This window comes from Tympanuchus pallidicinctus, unplaced genomic scaffold, assembly GCF_026119805.1.
Source record: "Tympanuchus pallidicinctus isolate F22 unplaced genomic scaffold, pur_lepc_1.0 scaffold4, whole genome shotgun sequence".
Lineage (NCBI taxonomy): Eukaryota > Metazoa > Chordata > Aves > Galliformes > Phasianidae > Tympanuchus > Tympanuchus pallidicinctus.
Window position 1 is genome coordinate 3,155,649 of NW_026294758.1, and position 17,626 is coordinate 3,173,274.

Below are 17,626 nucleotides of genomic sequence, written 5' to 3' on the forward strand. Positions count from 1 at the left end.
TAGATGCTGTGAGGAGTTGTTCATAAAGCTCAGGAAAAACAGATTCTGACAGTTGAGAGTGGCAGATGAGTTCCAGGCAAAGCATCTATTTTCAGAGCCAGGGCTGGACAGACCTGTCTCACAGCCTCCCCATGAGCTGGTACAGGCATGATCAATTATTGTTCACAATAGCCCAGTGAGGTCAGAGCAACCTACTGAGGGATCAGAATGTACTCAGTGCAAGCTGTATTTTTTGTAACTTAATGACTGTGCTTTAGCGCATGTCAGGCTGACTTTTAAAGTCTTATTTTGTCAGACTTGGCAGGACTGGAAGGAGATTAATTACTAATATAAAGTTTATCCTCTTCCATGATCCAGCTTTTTCTGCAAAGTTTGATGCTTCAAGGAAGCCTGAGCAAAATGTCAGTATGAACAGAACATTGTAACTTTTGTTGTCTTCATCTCATTCTGAATGCCTGAACCCTTTTGAGTTTTTTTTTTTCCATTCCAAACAAGCTAAAGCTGTTATATACTAATAAAAATATTTAGTACACAAACTGTGTAGACTTTTGACAACTATTAATAGGAATTCAAAATATGAAGCATTTTGTGTACGTGTCACCACTTTTCAGTTTGTACTGTACCCCTTGCTATTAATGTGCAGACATCCTTGTAATGATGTATCTGGTCTGCCTGTTCACGTATGATAGCACAGATAATCTTATTTTTGTTTGATCATCAGTTCAGACAGTGGATCATTCTGCTTATTTGGTGTTGAAGCTTCAGTTCTCAGTGAACACATTCCTTTGCCTTGAGGTATTAATAAGTAGTTACAGATTCTCTTTCAGTAAGATAATCCTTTTATTAGACTAATTTAAGAATGCCACTGGAATAAAATGCTCCAGCTAAAACACAAATACCTGTAGTAGAAACATGTGAACTCCTAATGTTACAATCACTGAAGTGTTAATTTTTGAAACAGGATTTCAGAAGCCAATACTTCACGGACTATGCACCTTTGGGTTTGCTGCTAGAAACGTCTTGAAGCATTTTGCAAACAATGATGTGACTAGATTCAAGGCAATCAAGGTCTGTAAGTTTGCTATTAGCCATTAATTTTTTTAATTTTCTGATTTTAGTGCCAAAAAAATTACTTAGGGTGGAGATAAGATTTTCATTGTCCTGACTGCCACAATTGCTCTTACTTAGTGTTGTGTGCATTTTAATGCCTCTGTCTACTATGTTTCCTTAAATATTTATATGCTTTGCATCACTATTTGATTCATTCATTTTCTTTTTTTTTTCTTTTTTTTTTCAGTTTAGTAGAACCTGTTTTTCTAAGCTTTATGGGAGAGATTTGACAAAATTTTACATTATTTTCTTTAATGTTTTTATTTGTTTATTTTCAGGTTCGCTTTGCAAAGCCAGTCTTTCCAGGGCAAACTTTACAAACAGAAATGTGGAAGGAAGGAAATAGAATTCATTTTCAGACCAAGGTGAGAATGCAGCCACTGTTGTTGACTTGAATGAAAAGTGTGGCTTGTGTAAAAGTTTATGAGTATGACAGGAAGCGATAAAAGTAGCTCATTGAATGCACCACTGAAGAAGATTCATAAATGAAGTGAAAGGAATTAAATATTCCTACTCATTGTTTCATAAAGATTAGAGTAAAATAACAAAAACTTTGTTAGAGGACTTTATATGCTCCTTGTTTTAACTAGTATCAGAAATAATTTCATTGTTTTCTGGTTTGTCCACTATGGAAAAAGCAAAAACCACTCATTCTTAAGTCTTTGCTTTTTGCAGATAACCCTAGCCTTGTTTATCTGTCTTTTTTTTAACGCTTGTTTAGCTTGCTTAAATGAACTCCTGACAGTAAATGAAGGCAAACTCAAAAGTATGTAATTAAATTGAGTTAAACTTTAGGTGCATCTATGCAGAAGAGCTTCAAAACAATTGAAGTTTCATAACAGTCAGACATAATGACAATAAAACAGGTCTTACTCTTTTATAAGTCCACTTTTTGTATTACTCAGTTTTCTTTGAATTTGCTGTTAGCATTTTGTGTCAGTATCCTGCAATGGTGGAAAGTTTCAGTGTCAGCAAAAATACTTCATGTGGAGGTGAAAAGTAAAATCTCATTTTGTTATAGTGTCTTATGCCATTGGCATTCTCTTAAATAATGAATTGCTGCTCTTATTTGTCAGCATGCATTAGCTTGTACATTGTACATTGCTTTGGCTGGCCAAAGTTTTGCCACATATATCTCAGCCAAAATGTTGATCAGTGGGCACAGCAGCAGCGATAGAAGCAGCTGAAGAGAGGATTGAGCAGGCAAAATCAAAGGAAGACCATTGCAAGGACACAGGATAGATACTGTTTCCAGTCGAACACAGATTTTCACAATACATGTTGACTAGTGAGGGTAAATTTTGTTTGCAGACCTGGTAAGTAGCTATGGAATTTCATAATATGGACTTAAGGCTACTAGATACGAACTAGTAGTCAGTAAACAAGACAGCTTAATGCCTCAGATCAGCACTGCAGCCATTGCACAGCTACAGTGGATGACACAGAGGTGTGTACCAATATTTAAAAACTCACTGCTGCTCAGCCCTGAGAGAATTTCTTGATTTTTCGCTGAAGGGTTGTGTGTACAGTCTAAAGTAACAGTGCTCATGGTGTGCTTCCCAGCCCTTTGAAATCTGTATACAGAATGTGATCCTTCTTTGTGTTCAAAGGCTGGATTTACTGTTGTGCTTGTTTTAGCATTATCTGCAGAGCTCTGGGGGATGCTGATTTTTTTTTAGTAAGCTTCAGCGTGGAATAACGTAACTTATTTTGAAGGCAGACTGTGGTGTTCAACATGATTATAGAAAACAATGTTGTTTCAACTGCTGCTTGCTCAAAGCAATTATGCTGAGTTCTGTTGCTTTTTGTAATTCTGAGTAGTCTAAAATCAAGTCATCTGTGTACATGTAGTACACTCAAGATAAATCAAACTTAAATACACGTTTCATTGTGATACAGAGATTTAAATTCATTTTCAGCACTGTCTGAAGTTGCAGTGATGGTGGTGACAGCATGTTAAGAATGACTTGAATAATCTTTAGTGTACATTCTTTCCATATTAAATTCACCTGTGCAATAAGCTAGACTGATTTTTGCCTGGTCTTCTCAATTTATCATATAACTCTCTATATGCATTTTCAGTTAATCATTTTGCTGCTGCCTTTTTTTCACTGTCAAAATGGTTCGTGTCTCAGTCCTCATTAAAGAAACAATGCCAAAATGAAACTCAGTTTCATATCTGACACATAACTATTTCAAAAACTAAAAAGGAATTCAGGGATTTTTTTCCTCTTTTTCCTTGCCATCTTTCTGATCTTACAGTGTTTAAAAAATTGTTTCTAGTTTAAGATGCCTGAAGATACTGTCAACTGGTTACCTACCTCACTAAAATCATTCTGGAGCAATGTGTTTTTCTCACAGGAAGTAATATTAACAGTTAATTGTATCGGAGATGATAATTTTTCAGATAGATAACCAATCACTTTGTAAACAGAAAACCGTCATTAGATTTTGATTTAATTACTCAAGAGTCAGTTAATTATTTCATTTGCAGAACTGTTTGCAAATGGTATAATACTAATTTGCTTTAAAACTAGATTTTGTTTTTCTTCTCACTGAACTTTCCTGTTTTCTTAACCTCTGGACTTAAAATAAATAAAAGCTTATTGCGATTTTTTTTTTTTTTTTGCCAATGCACTGCCTTTTTAATGTAATTTTTTCCCCATCACAGGTCAAAGAGACTGGAGACATCGCTATTGCAGGTGGCTATGTGGATGTAGTATCAGCCTTGGATAAGCCTTCCTCACTGGAGCCTGTAAGCAACACAACACTGACTTGTAAAGGAGCATAGTTGGGCTGTACTGTTGTGAGAAACAGGAGAATAACAGAATCACTTGCTAGTCTTATTCACAAAGATTTTGTGTGTATGTGGCTTAAGAGATGTGAGCACGCACTGTGCTTATTATGTAGGGCTTGCGGATTTATTTTGAAGGCTGACAGAATCCACAGAATACCTGGTGGAATTTGAAGTTCTTTATACTGTTTGAGCAGTTAGTAATAAGCATTCCTCTATGTGTTACAAAACAAGAGAGTCATGCAGCATTCAGGGCCACACATTAGGGAAGTACCTGGGAAACGAGCACATTGATTTTCTCTTGCAGATGATAGAGACTGAACTCATTGTAAGCTGTAAAAATGAGTGACTTCTCCCATTTTTCTGGAGTCACGGGGAGAGTGACAGGAAAGCACTAGAAGAAAAGAGCAAGGGAAAATGAAGTAGTGCCCTCACAGAAAGAATAATTTTATCATTGAATTGTTTTTGAAAGAAGGTTCTGAATGCTGTTTGTGCATGTGACCTAACACGCATTATGTACTTCACAGAACGTATTCTCTCTGAAAAGGAGAGAGAGGGAGAGGGGGAGAGAGAGAGAGAAAGAGGGGCTTGATGGGCTATTGGTATATACCCAGGATATTGGACTTGCCACTAAAGACAAAATTGCATGTGCTCACGTCTTTCTGACTGTTAGTCTTTGCAGAACTGGATACATAGTACCTTGCCATAATAAACCTTTTTGTTCCATTGATTTTTGTGTGCAAAGAATGAGACTTTAATGCATTGAACTTTAGGAAATACTGAGATAATGACATTCATCTAAAGCTTGTGATATGTTCTTGGAACCTGTGTCTTTACACTGGTTGCGTTCAGTCCTTTGATATTCTGAACTGCTGCCAAATCTACACTTGGGGTTCAAACATTTAAGCATTAGAACATTTCAGTCAAATAATTACAGAAGTTTATTTAACATGGTCAGAACAGTTTTTTTCTTCAAGCTGACTGAGAAATTAAGGTACTTAGGCAGGAGTTTCCTGATTGAGTCATGCAATAGGGGAAACTTACCTGAGTGATTGTCAAATTCACATCATCAGAAATCATGGAAAATGCTTCTTAGTCATCACAGTGGAGATGAAGACATATTAGGGTGAGGAGTACTGAATCCTGGTATATGGGTAGGTAAAGCAGAAAAAAATAAAGCTAAGATAACTTCTTCTCCTTCTCTTTTCTTTTTTTTTTTTTTTTTTTTTTTTTTTTTTTTGATGAAAATATCAGGGGAGCTTCTTAAATTAGAGCTTTTTATCAAGTACAAGTACTAGTTGAGGTAAAACAATGAAAGGCTTGCACAACATCACGTGCTTGGAAAAGTTAAAAATGTGAATGTTGCTGATCCCACCCTGACGTGGTAAACATACTGTGATTGCACTGAGTTCTGACTTTGTTCATATTGCAGTCTCTGATAATTAGTTGTGTTGTACTAAGGTAACATACTGGTAAAAACATTTTTTGTGTTCTGAAAATATTCCATTTGCTGTGGAAAAAGTGGCAATGGTTATCCTCTGACTGGGGAAAAAGGCAATTTAGAAGCTGTTAAAAAATCCTAAGTGTAAAACGTATCTTAAATTACAGTGATAAATGACAAAAACTGTAAAAGCACAATATGAAATAATTCTCAAGTAAGAGTCCATGAGCATGTTCTGCTGGAGTGTACTCTACAGTGCTGACAACTGCTAGAAGTAATTACTTGTGGTGGAAAACATTTTGATTGCACTGGATAATTCTGCAGTAGAGACTCCTGGACACAATGCTTAAACTAATAGTCATAAGTCTCTTTTTTAAAAAATAGCTTTGCTTTTTAAATTCTTCCTGCTCTCTTTTTTTTTTTAAGACTGCAGGGCTGCAGAGTGACCTGGTGTTTGAAGAAATTGGCCGTCGCATCAAAGAGATTGGACATGAATTGGTAAGGAAAGTAAATGCTGTGTTCCAGTGGAACATCACTAAAGATGGAAAAACAGCAGTGCAATGGAGTAAGTAATAGCTCTTATATAATGTCCCAGTGCATTTTTTTTTTTTAAACAAAGTGAGATTAATTGTACTCATTCTAAATACAGTGTTGCTTTGAAAACAAGGATAGACTAGTACATGAATGCTTACAGGACCTAAAAATCTGACTGCATACTGAACACGCAAGTAATGTGTTCAGATAAAGTTCCATAATGGCAGTTTCTTTCAACTCTCTAACAATATGCTTCTGTAACTTTCCTATTCAGATGAAGGCATAGGCACGCAGTCTTCTAGAACTTGAGGGCATTTGTGCTTCTATTTCCCAGAATGGCTCCTCACTACACTTAGGTTAATTTAACTGTCTTCTAGCAGGCTATGCTGGAGTAACTAGTCTGATAATGTACAAACTAACTAATCTGTACTGAGCAAGTATTTATTCCTTCTGCATTGCTCTTGTGCCTTCAGTAAAAATATCATCCACCTTATTTCCATGTGAAATTTCTGATATGAAAGTTTAATGAATGTAAACATTGTTTGCCCATCCTTCATGGAAGGGGACGGGGTTGATGACCAAGCTAAAGATAGTAGTGGCAGTGGGTGGGAGGAAGGATGTAATGTGCACTCAGGTTGTAATTTTAGGCCTGTCTTCCTTGTGGGGAAATACAAATCTTTGGGTCAAGCCTGTCCCTTGCACAGATTGATTTCAACTGGCTTCAGTGGTTGAATCCAATTGGAACCGTTTTAGGAGATACTGGTGAGGTGGGCTTCCCTTTGCAGGCTGTCGGATGACAGCAGTCCTTTAGGTCAGATCTGGTCTTTTTTGCACTTTGTCCTATAAATTGTGGCTAGGTTTGCTTTGTTGTTGTTGTTTTGTTGTTTTGTTTTGTTGTTTTGGTTTGCTTTTTAAGTAGTCTTGAGTCTGTATAATGTCATGTTCTCATGAAATGTTTACTGTGTATACAGAGCAGCTTAGGACCTTATAATTTCACTTTCTCTTAGTTTTAAAGAGCAAGATTCTGAGAAGCAGGACTCCTGCTGAGGATCAGGAAGATTTCATGTGTAGATCGATCAACATAAGTTCTTTTCTATCTGTATTGCATTTTCTGCAATTTTTAAGGGATGGGGAGAGATTTGCACTTGGATAGCAGTTAATTTATTGAATATACTTGTGTAGATGATTAATGATGAGTACAGATAAATGAAAATGAGAGAGAGGATACTAAGTAATTTAACTAAGATGTCTTGAAACTTACTACTCTTAATCATTACTACCATTAGAGTTCCTACCATTCCTCTGGTCTTCTATTCTTAACACTTTTGTTAATTTAAATGATGTTTAGAACTGGACAGAAGGCTTATGAAGTCTTTTCTGTGTCTATGCCTGAATTTTTAGAAAATACATTACAGACATACTGATTAGACTCCAAAACCCTTGAAGTGGTTACTTATGTTTGTTAACTACATCATTCTCATCCATTGTTTCATCTGTAAATAAAAGTAATATAAGTGAGAATCGTGTTTACAGTTACAAATAGGAAATTATGTTGTCATTAAAATGGTTTACTCTTGTCTCTAAATTTGGAATGAATTTGATAGTGGCTTAATATTATCTGCAGAGAATGGGTAAATTAATGGAAGAAGAATCTTGAATGATTGTGCAAAATTACAGAGTGACAGAATCGTAGGGGTTGGAAGGGACCTCCAGAGATCATCGAGTCCAACCCCCTGCCAAAGCAGGTTCCCTACAGCAGGTCGCACAGGTCGGCATCCAGGCAGGTCTTGAACATCTCCAGAGAAGGAGACTCCACCACCTCCCTGGCAGCCTGTTCCAGTGAAATCTGTACCCTTGAAAGACTGAGGCTTGAGCACTGGCCTTATCTGCTTTACAAGGCCGTGTTCTATTATGGTGGAAATGCTTGGATGTTTTTGCCTCTGTATCCAGAGAGAGAGGATCCATCCTTGTTCTTTCTTCTGTTTGTTTCTGGAGCAGCAGGAGGGAAGTTGTGCTTTCTTCCAGGGAATGTTTCACTGCCTAAAAACAATTAAACGGACAGAACTTTTCTGTGTCAACTCTTCCTTTGCTTGAGGGAGATCCCATAAAATAAATAGGTTTGGTGTTGCAGAGAAACATGAAATTAAAATTAATTCAGAATTAAAATTAATGTAGAATTTGTTTGCTGTGAGTAAATATTGTATACTCCTTCAACGTACGTTCAGAATTCTTATCACTGAATCAGCTGGAATGTCAGGAGATTGATTTGGGAGAGGTTTTTTGTTTTGCTCTGAGTTCATACAAATTGTTCTATTACACATCCTCTTTCTAAGACTCTACTACTGAGAGCCTCCCAGGACAGTACAAATAGTGCTTAAGGCTCTCCTATGCTACCTGCTGGGCTTCTTTCCTTTATTAAATTCATTACTTAGTTGTGCTGGCTTGTTTTCTGATCTTTGGACTTGTCACTTTTGCACAGCTTTGTGCCATTTTGAAAACTGCAGCAATTGACAGTGCTGGAAACAATCTGGGCCCTGTAGCTCATTGCTGTCTCACTTGATGATCGTGGCATCTTCTGCTAATGTCCTTGAGCTTCTCAAGATCTTGAAGGAGGGTGAGAGGGAAAGCAGATAAGAGAAAGCAAACTGTATCATGGACTGAATTTTCTTCTCGTACAGGCAGTCATTCCATTGTATTCTAAACTTTAAAGGCTTCAGTGCTTTTCAGTGTCTTTTCTTTCTAAAATTACTTACTTTTAGTGCTTTCATTGTTACTCTATGCTTTTGATCTCTGTTTTGTGCAGTTAGCCAGAATTTTTATTATCTTAAATAGCATGTGTGAACTCTTGTTTCAGAGGCACTTCTGTTTATAGTATTAATGATAGTAATGGTATTTTTAATTAGCAGTGATCTTTATCTAGTTTCCTATCAATGGCATGAAGCCATGGTAATAGAAATCCTCAGGATATGAAATTTTTGACAACTCATTCACTGTCTGAAAAGTGTTGAACTGTAGCTATTGACAACTGATCTTAATTAGAGGTTTTTTCTCATAGAAACAAATTGTTCTAATTTACAAAGATGGTGAAAATGGAAATAAAACAATATCCATTCTGTCAGTATCAAAACTGTAAGGAATAAGCTAAGAAGTGAAGGGTTATTTTCTAAAACTGAATTCTTGTCAGATACCCACCAGCTTTAACTGCAGCTTCTCACATTAGCTTCACTACCTAAAGCATACTCTTCCCTTCTGCATATTTTATGCTCTACAATTGCTTTGGTTGTTTCCAGTAGTTCTCAGACATTGCCATTGAGATTTATTAGCTGATAGCTAATGAATCTCTAGAACACCACTCAGAAGTTTAGAAGTTTTCTGTTGCTTTGAATCACGCTGAGAGCATAAAATATTTCTCTTCTTTTCTAGTTCTTGAAAAAATAAAACTTTCCTATAAAAGTTTATGTGCATTTCATTGTGAGTGTCACTAAAGTTACCAGGAAGCTGGTTAATAATTTATGATGCAAAGTAACTCTGGGCAGTGAAGAGTGAATGATGCTTTGTTCTGTTTGCTCTCAGGCTGAGGGCAGTTGCTTATCCCCTGTGAGGGAGAATTGGGGTGATGGGGAAAAACAAAACAAATGTGACTGCCTAATAACTTTCTCCTATGAATAGTAGGGCAAAAGCCATATTATAAACATTAGACTTTTCAACTCTTGGGCTACTTGCTGGTTGAAAGCCATTGTATAGAGTTTTAATCTGGATATATGCCATTTTTGACCTTTTAATTATTTCTCTGACAAGCACAGTGTATGGAGAATAATAATTCCTAAGTATTTACTGTAATGCAGCATTTAGATATGTAATTAGAAACAAAAAAAATTGAAGGTTGGCTACTGCTTTATGTACTGAAACTGCTTGACTTTGTTTTTTATGTGAGCAGTACTGAAATTTTACATATTTGAGAAGCTAGTTGATTTTGAAAAGGGATTTCAGCTTTAATTTTCATTTAAACTAAGTTTTTACACAGAGCGTAAGAGTAGCATGCCTCTCTTTCAAACTTCTGTTTTTGTATGGAGCAAATCAGCTGTGTGACAGGGTAGAGGAAAACCTGGGACATCTGGAAGCTATTCAGCTGTTTCTGGAAGCTGTGAAACCCAGCCCACTACTCACCTGAGGAACTATTTGGAGTCCAAGCAGGGACGTAGAGACACCAGTATCACCTCATTATTAAGTTGACTGCTGTAATGGATGTGCAACATGCAAGGTTTAATCTCAGAGACACATCAGGAGACTTGTGTAGGAGACCTATAACTGGAGGCTTGTTTCAAGACCATTTCCCTCTGCAACAGACAGCTGTGTTATTTGCCTAAGTCTCATAAAGGTGTGCTTTACAGGAAGGCACCATTTTTGGTCTTAAACCACTTTGGAAAGTTAGAATTTTGCTGCTCTGAAAGTTGGAATCTGTTCTGGTATTCAGCTCATTTCTTTCATTGCTAATTTATATCCACTTTACTGTGTGCTGGCACTGAAGTCTCAGGAGAAGATCCCTCATGTTTTCATGAAACTGGCAGGATTCATTGTTACAGGGCTCTTCATTTGTGACTGCTGGGATTTACTTTTGTTTTTTTTTTTTTTTTTCCTTAGTGAATATAGTAACACTATTTAAGATAAAAAAAAAAAAAAAGGATAGTATAGTTTTCATATGTCTGGAATAGAACACCCTAGTAAGTTATCTATATTAACGTTTCCTAATGACTTTTAAGTAAAGATGGTTTAAGGATTTCATATGATTGAGCATGTACCATGGTCATGCAGTATTTAAAGATGTTCTTGTGCCTTCGGAGCTCACAGTTATTTATAGAAATGATTTGATAAGCAATGCTGATGGGATTCAGATGTAAATTAGAAAAGGAGAACAGCCCAGATGTAAATTAGAAAAAGAGAATAGCCCTTGCAACACAATGTATTATGTATTTTATCAATGAGATATTGTAGGATTTGTCACAGTGGTTAAAGAATTTAATTCTAACTCTACGTCTTCTAAACTTTACAATACTAGGACTAATCAACAAATATAATTGGGATATATCGAACCTGCCTTTCTAGCCAGTGCTCAATAGAGAAAAGAGGGTCTTTTGTGACTTAGGACCCATCAGCAATGCTGGTGGTTCCTCTGTCACAGCACATTTAAGAAAGTGTGAAAAACACTGCACAACAACTGAGAGAGCAAAGTGACAGAATTCTGAGAAGCAGCCCTGCAGGCACCAAGGTCAGTGGAGAAAAAGGCCACGGGGTGCTCCAGGCAGGGAACACAAGTTCCCTGCAGCCCAGGAGAGGCCCGTGCTGGAGCAGGCTGTCCCCTAGAGCCCTGGGGCTCCGTATGTAGGAGATTGGCAGATCTCAACATGTAGCCTGGAGGTGCAGCAGTGGATGTGGCCAGAAGGTGATGGCCCATGAAGCCCATACAGGAGCAGGTTCTCCTGAGGGACCTACAGAGAAGAAGAGTGAGGTGAGAGGAATAGCAGAGAGGAATGGCTTCAGAGTGGGCTGAACAAACCCTCATTTCAGTATCTCCCTGCACCGCTCAGCGTTGGGGAGGGTGTAGAGGAATTGGGAATTAAACTGCGCCTGGGAAGAAGGTGGGAAGGTATTTTTAGTTGAGTTTTCATTTCTCACTAACCTACCCTATTTTTAAATGAAAAATGAAGTAAATCTTCTGGTTAGGAACAGAGGAGAGAGCTTTATGGCTCCTGGCCGCCATCTGAGGTCAAGCCAAGACAGAAGGACTTGCTGGTCAGTGCTGCTTATGTGGCTCAAACAGCTCAGTTAAGTTACAGTGGTATGGCTGTGGTGCAGTGATTTCTATGGCTTAAAAGGACGTTACGCAGCTCCAGCCCACAAACAAAGGAGAAACTTGCGGCCCTAACGCCAAGCAAATATTTTTTGTCTTAAACAAATGCTCATCATGTGAAAACTGTGGAGCTTTGCAACCAAAATATTTAAGGATTTTTTTTATTTTTATTTTTTTAATATATACTAGAGAAGCAGATCTGGCAAGAAGCAGAACTTGATGTTTTGTTTCACTAGCTGTGAGGAGTACAAAACTGAAAAATATATGGATGATTTTGAAGAGAACAAGGAAGTCCACAATATTTCTTAGGTTTATTCCTGTATCTTGAATAGCTGTATCTTAACCACTGGTAAGCTTTAGTTCTTTTACGATAGATGGGCAGCTTGTTCATCTGCTTTTGAGTAATTTCTGTTCTATTCTTACTGTGTCAAGGTAGCGATGTACATTAAACCTGTTTCTGAAATTACAACTTATCTTAAAATGAAGTGAATAATAATTATGTAGTATGTAATTTCTCCCACAGAACATCACTGGACACGTAATTCTCTTTCTAGCTTTATTTTAACTGGAAAAAATAATATTTAGAACAAATTTCAGAAAATTAAAGATTTAACTACCTGAGATGAATTAAAGCACTGTAGTTAACCTTTCAGAGATACTATTCAGAAAAAGAAAAAAAAAAGGTGAGCTGGTTTTTAGTCTCCACAGCCAGGCAATTGCCTTAAAATTTGGCAACTAAGCAAAGCTGTCTGAGAATCCTTGTCTGATTGGAGGTATTATATCCTTCAGTAATGATTTTGTTTTGTACTTAAGAAAGTGGGGAGTCAGAAGGAAAACATGTAATGAGAAAGACTGAGAATTTGCAAAATCTGAGAAAGAGTGGGCAGAGCACAACCTGTCAAAATATTTCAAACAAGTGACAGCACCTGGTAGCGTTAGCCTTGCAGGCGATTATTTTGGCAAGGCTTTTCATTTGGGAAAATAACACTCCAAGTCTCCAGGCACTTTAGGAAATTTTTGACTTTCCAGAAGAGGAGGACAGCTGTTTGGCAAGGCTTGAAATGCTCTCTCCACCAAGCAGAACAGGCTGTGTTTGCCTGCCAGGCAAAATAAGGGAAGTGCAAATGTGTCGAACAACCATCACATTTGGGTTTCTCTGACTAAAGGATACCAACTTAAAAACCTCACAACTTTGCTGCTAACATTACCATTTTGGAATATTTGAAGTCATTAATAAGTTGAGACTCTTAGATGTTGTTTAAAAATGTTTTCTTATGTCTGTGCAGCAATTTTAAAATGGCAGTCTTTCCTCTTAGTTCCCCTTCCCCTGAGGTAGATATTCTTTACGTGTCTTCTAGAGTTAATCAAAGGGCTGAGATTTAATTGAAAAATTTCTTATTATGTTCTTTTTCCTTCAATAAGTGCTTCAATACCAAACAATTGTCTGTTTTTGAGACATTTTTCAGATATTTTCCTGGCCTATGTTATCAGTGGATTTATTTTCCCTTTATCCTCTGAAGTTCCCATCCAAATTGCTCTGCTAACTGTGTTAAATTATACTGATGACATGAAATTATTGAAACCTCTACCATGATAAAGTAGTAAGATTTAAGTACATGTGGCCCTTATTAATCTGCTGCTAAAATAAGCATGTTTCAAGGCTGGGGACCAGTCTAATTTGAATATCGAAAGTTCAATCTAGCACAGTTATTTAAGCAGACACTGAAAAAGTCTAAGTGACAAGATAGGCTCATGAGATGCTGATGCATAAATTTTGTGTCCATAAAAATGAAAGGGCAGGATTTTTAAGGTAATGTAGGCATTTTCTCCGTTTGGTTACTATAAAACTACGTGCTTGTGACTGAGGTATTGATATAAATTGATCAACATTTAATTTGATCAACAATATAAATTGATCAAGTTACATTTTTCTGTGTCTCTCCTGGTCTGTGCTCTAAAAAAACAAACAACCCCCTCCTCCCCCCTCCCCCCCCAAAAAAATACAAAGCCAAAATCCAAAAAAGAACTTTATTAGTCTCCACTGTAGAAAAACGTTCAGAATTTGGACTTACCACAATTGAATTACTTAACTGCAAGCATGCAGGATGCATACACTTTCACTATCTGAACATAAGCGATTTGCTCAAACTGCATAGGAATAGGTGGATTTTTTTTCCCTAACCTGTTTTCTTTCATTAAAGAAGGATTAGAAAAGCCTTCATTTTCTAAATAACTGTTAGCTTGACGGTTGTGTTTTAGGCTGAGTGCTTTGCAATAATGGATGTGGAGAGTAGAGTTCTTTAAACTGAGAATTTCATCTTTACTTTGAACTAAAACTATATTTTGCTGTTTTTTTTCTTAGCAATTGACTTGAAAAATGGTTCTGGAGCTGTGTACCAGGGACCTGCGAGAAGCTCTGCTGATACCATCTTCACACTCTCAGACCAGGATTTTATGGATGTGGTGCAGCAGAAGACCAATCCCCAAAAGGTAAAATGGTTGCGCCAAATTCACTGGGAAGTTTGCCTGAAGCCAAGTTCTGGCTCATGACTGTTTGCATTTCAAAGCCTGCAGCACTTGGTGTTTGGACAGTGCAGATCAGACTCAGAGTATAAGCCACATCTTGTACTGAAATAGTCAGAAGGCATGGAGAGGAATTTATTCCATCTTTACCTCTCTTTTACCTCTAAGGAGGATAGCAGTACCTCAGATGATATAAAGCCTAATATTACAAAGTTTTTTCTTGTTTTTTTTTTTTCCTCTGACATTTCTCAATATGATTTATAAGGTTATGCTGTTTGATATATTACAGGAAGCTGGTATTTGTTGCAGTACCCTGATTTACTGCTACAACTGCTGTAAGGAAAAATGACGAACAATGCGTAAATGCATAAATTCACCAAACTAGGTCATTTTTTTGAGGGAAAGTAACTTTTGTAACCAGAGTTTGTACTTTCAATGCCATGTGTAAAAGTAAATTAATCTGTCACAAAAGTAATATTTCAGCTTACAATTTAATGTTTGAGCAAATGAGAACCTTAATTAGCTCGTCATGTATTGAACAGTTTGTTTTCTTTGATCCCCAACAGAAGTTGTTAGAGAATAAAATTGGAGACTAACAATGATGGCAAATGTCTGTTAAAAGTCCAATATATTACAGAAATAAAATCCACTTTGTATAACAAGCATAGGACATAAACCAAGCCCTAGATGTTGACAGGTAATCTCCAGAAAGCAAGAGAGCTATGATTGCAATTCAGGCATATTATCTATTCTTAGAACTTTAGTATTTCCTTTGAGTTGATTTGGAGTTTTCTCATCTAAAGGAGCTATAAGCATCTATTCAAATTCTGTTCTGCCATCTCTCTCTTTCTGATTTGAATCTATTTCAAGTTAATGGGGCTATGCAAAGGATTTCCTTTGAGAACATTCAAAGAGCTTTCAAATTGTGAAGCCACAGTGACACAAAAACTTTTTTTTAAAAAAAACAAAACCTGGAATAGATTGAAACAGCATATATAGCTCTGTGAGCTAGGGACAATAGCATGAAACAACCCCAATTTTCATTGCAGGTGTTTTTTTTGATTTTGTTTTTTTTTTGGTAATAGCAATTCTTTGGATTGTGAATGGACAGTTGAATGCATTTTTTCTTTTTTTGCCTCTTTCTAGGCATTCTTTTCTGGTAAGCTGAAAGTGAAGGGGAACATCTTGCTGAGCCAGAAGCTGGAAATGATCCTGAAAGATTATGCCAAACTCTGAACTTCTTGATCGTCTATGGTAGTAGTGAAGAAGTTCAGAAGACAGAAAATGCAATTATTTCAGAAGCAGCAATTAAAACATTTTGGGGATACTTAACATAAATCTGATTCATTATATTGCTAATGTACAAGCTATCTTACTTGCAGTAGACACAAAATCATAAAATGACTCTAAGCATTCATATCCTGCCCTTCTTTCTCCACAGCAGTAAAGAATGATACTTCCCTCATTCTACATCTTTATCTGAATAAAAAATTCTTACAAAGATGCATATATTTCTGTATTAATTCTAAAGAAAATTAAATGGCTGTATCTCTTTGATAACTTCTATGTGTCTGTTTGTCTTTATTTGTATTACTTTAAACATCCTAATTGCTATAAATCTAGCTAGCTTGTTATTAAAAAATGTTTTGTCTTCAGCTCTCACTGTCTCACTAAAACATGGAAGTCCATTGTATTTATTTGCATTGTGTTGCTGTATTTTCTTCTGTACAGGAGAAAGGCCTTAAACTGCATCTGTGCCCACCTTTTTTAGACAGTCGCTCCTATATATGTTAATTTTCTGAATTACATGGAAATTCAGTGAGGCTTTTTCACATAGCTCCCTCATAATTTCAATTAGGGGCTTTTCACATTGAATTCTAGAGGCTTTCACTTTTTTGAAAAAGAAGATAATCTGTACAGGGACGATTTTATTAAAGGGAATGGCTTGACTATTACAGAAGGCTGTAATAATAAAAAAAAGCTTTATCTGTTCATTAATTCTTTCATACTGAGTAACAATTTCTTTTAATATGGAACAGTAGGATGCAAAGGTATGAAACTGGTTCGTAGTGTGAGGAGAGTTTAGCACTTAGGTGCAAGAAATGACAAGAGGTAGCTAACACAGCTGTTGTGAAAGTCTCTGTACTGCTCATGGCGTGTGTTTCTCACGTTTATGTGCGTATTTACCACCAGTATCATTTATGCTGAATTCCTGTAAGAACTGCTGAGTGATGACAGGAATTTATTTGGTGGTTTTTTGGTTTTTTTTTTGGTTTTTTTTTTCTGCCTTTATAATCTGCATTCGTTTTTTCTCTCTCTTTGAGTTAGTAGGAAGGGAATGATGAGACCAAATGGAAGGAATCATAGGATACATCCAGAGGGACCTGAATGGGTTGGGGAAGTGAGCCAGCAGGAAGCTTGTGAAGTTCAACAAGGAAAAGTGCAAACTCTTGCACCTGGATTACCCCCTGCATCTGTGTATGCTGGGAGGACTGCCAATGACAACTTGACAGGAAAGAACTAGGTCATCCTGGTAGGCACCAAATTGAGCCAGCAGTGTGCCCTTGCCACAGAGAAGGTTGAGTTTTCTGGTGTGTATTATGCAAAGTGTTGACAGCAGGTGGAGAGAGATTATTTTTCCCCTCTGTGCAGCACTGGTGAAGTGCCACAGTGCAAAAGAGACATGGACATACTGGAGAGAGTCCAACAAAGGACCATGAAAATGCTGAAGGACATTTTCATCTGAGAAGTGTATTACACAGCACCAAAGGTTATCACTTCTGCCAGATTATTCTTTGCGTAGATGCATTCTCATAAAGGCCGTTATCATGATAGCAGGTAAGTGTAAAATGAATAATTCACTCACAGGGGATATCTGTGGCCACATGTTTTCCTGAGGAAAGCATGCTCATGTATGCTGCTTGTCACATGAACTCCTGGAAATGGAAGATAAGCATTTTTGAGCCTGAACTAGGAGAAGTGACACCAGCCCCGCTGTCTGAGTGGGCTTTAGTTATCAAAGAGCCTGTTGAGACTGTATGTGAATGAGTGTTTTGAGGACAGATGTATGATTGTAACACTGGATTCAGTTCTCCACAAATGTATTTCTTCTTGGCTAAGCTACCAGCCATTTTTTATTTCAGATAGAGAAGTATAAAACTGACACATCAACTACAGTCTCTCTCATAAATTGCATCATTGGTAGACAGGAAACAGAAGAAGTGTGATGTGTGCCACCTCAGAGGGGCCATCCAAAGCCAGCGAGTACATTTGTGTTGATTCTAGTCATTGTCATGGTTGGTGGTACTGCAGAGCTCCACTTTATGCAGCAACTTTGTAGCACGTACAAAAAGTTGTCTTTTGTGACCAAAACATT

The 17,626-nt window shown here is 37.1% G+C and overlaps 1 protein-coding gene across 2 annotated transcripts in view; it reads left to right on the forward strand.

Moving 5' to 3' along the window:
• The window catches only part of HSD17B4 (hydroxysteroid 17-beta dehydrogenase 4), a 55,934-nt gene extending 40,124 nt beyond the window's left edge, over positions 1 to 15,810 (forward strand). For both annotated transcript variants that reach the window (XM_052700665.1, XM_052700666.1), the window contains exons 19-24: positions 962 to 1,068; positions 1,389 to 1,475; positions 3,782 to 3,865; positions 5,772 to 5,910; positions 14,090 to 14,217; positions 15,397 to 15,810. In XM_052700665.1, coding sequence (XP_052556625.1) covers positions 962 to 1,068; positions 1,389 to 1,475; positions 3,782 to 3,865; positions 5,772 to 5,910; positions 14,090 to 14,217; positions 15,397 to 15,486 — 635 coding nt within the window. In that variant the 3' untranslated portion in view covers positions 15,487 to 15,810. The remainder of the gene's footprint in view (positions 1 to 961; positions 1,069 to 1,388; positions 1,476 to 3,781; positions 3,866 to 5,771; positions 5,911 to 14,089; positions 14,218 to 15,396) is intronic.
• Positions 15,811 to 17,626: the final 1,816 nt, after the last annotated feature.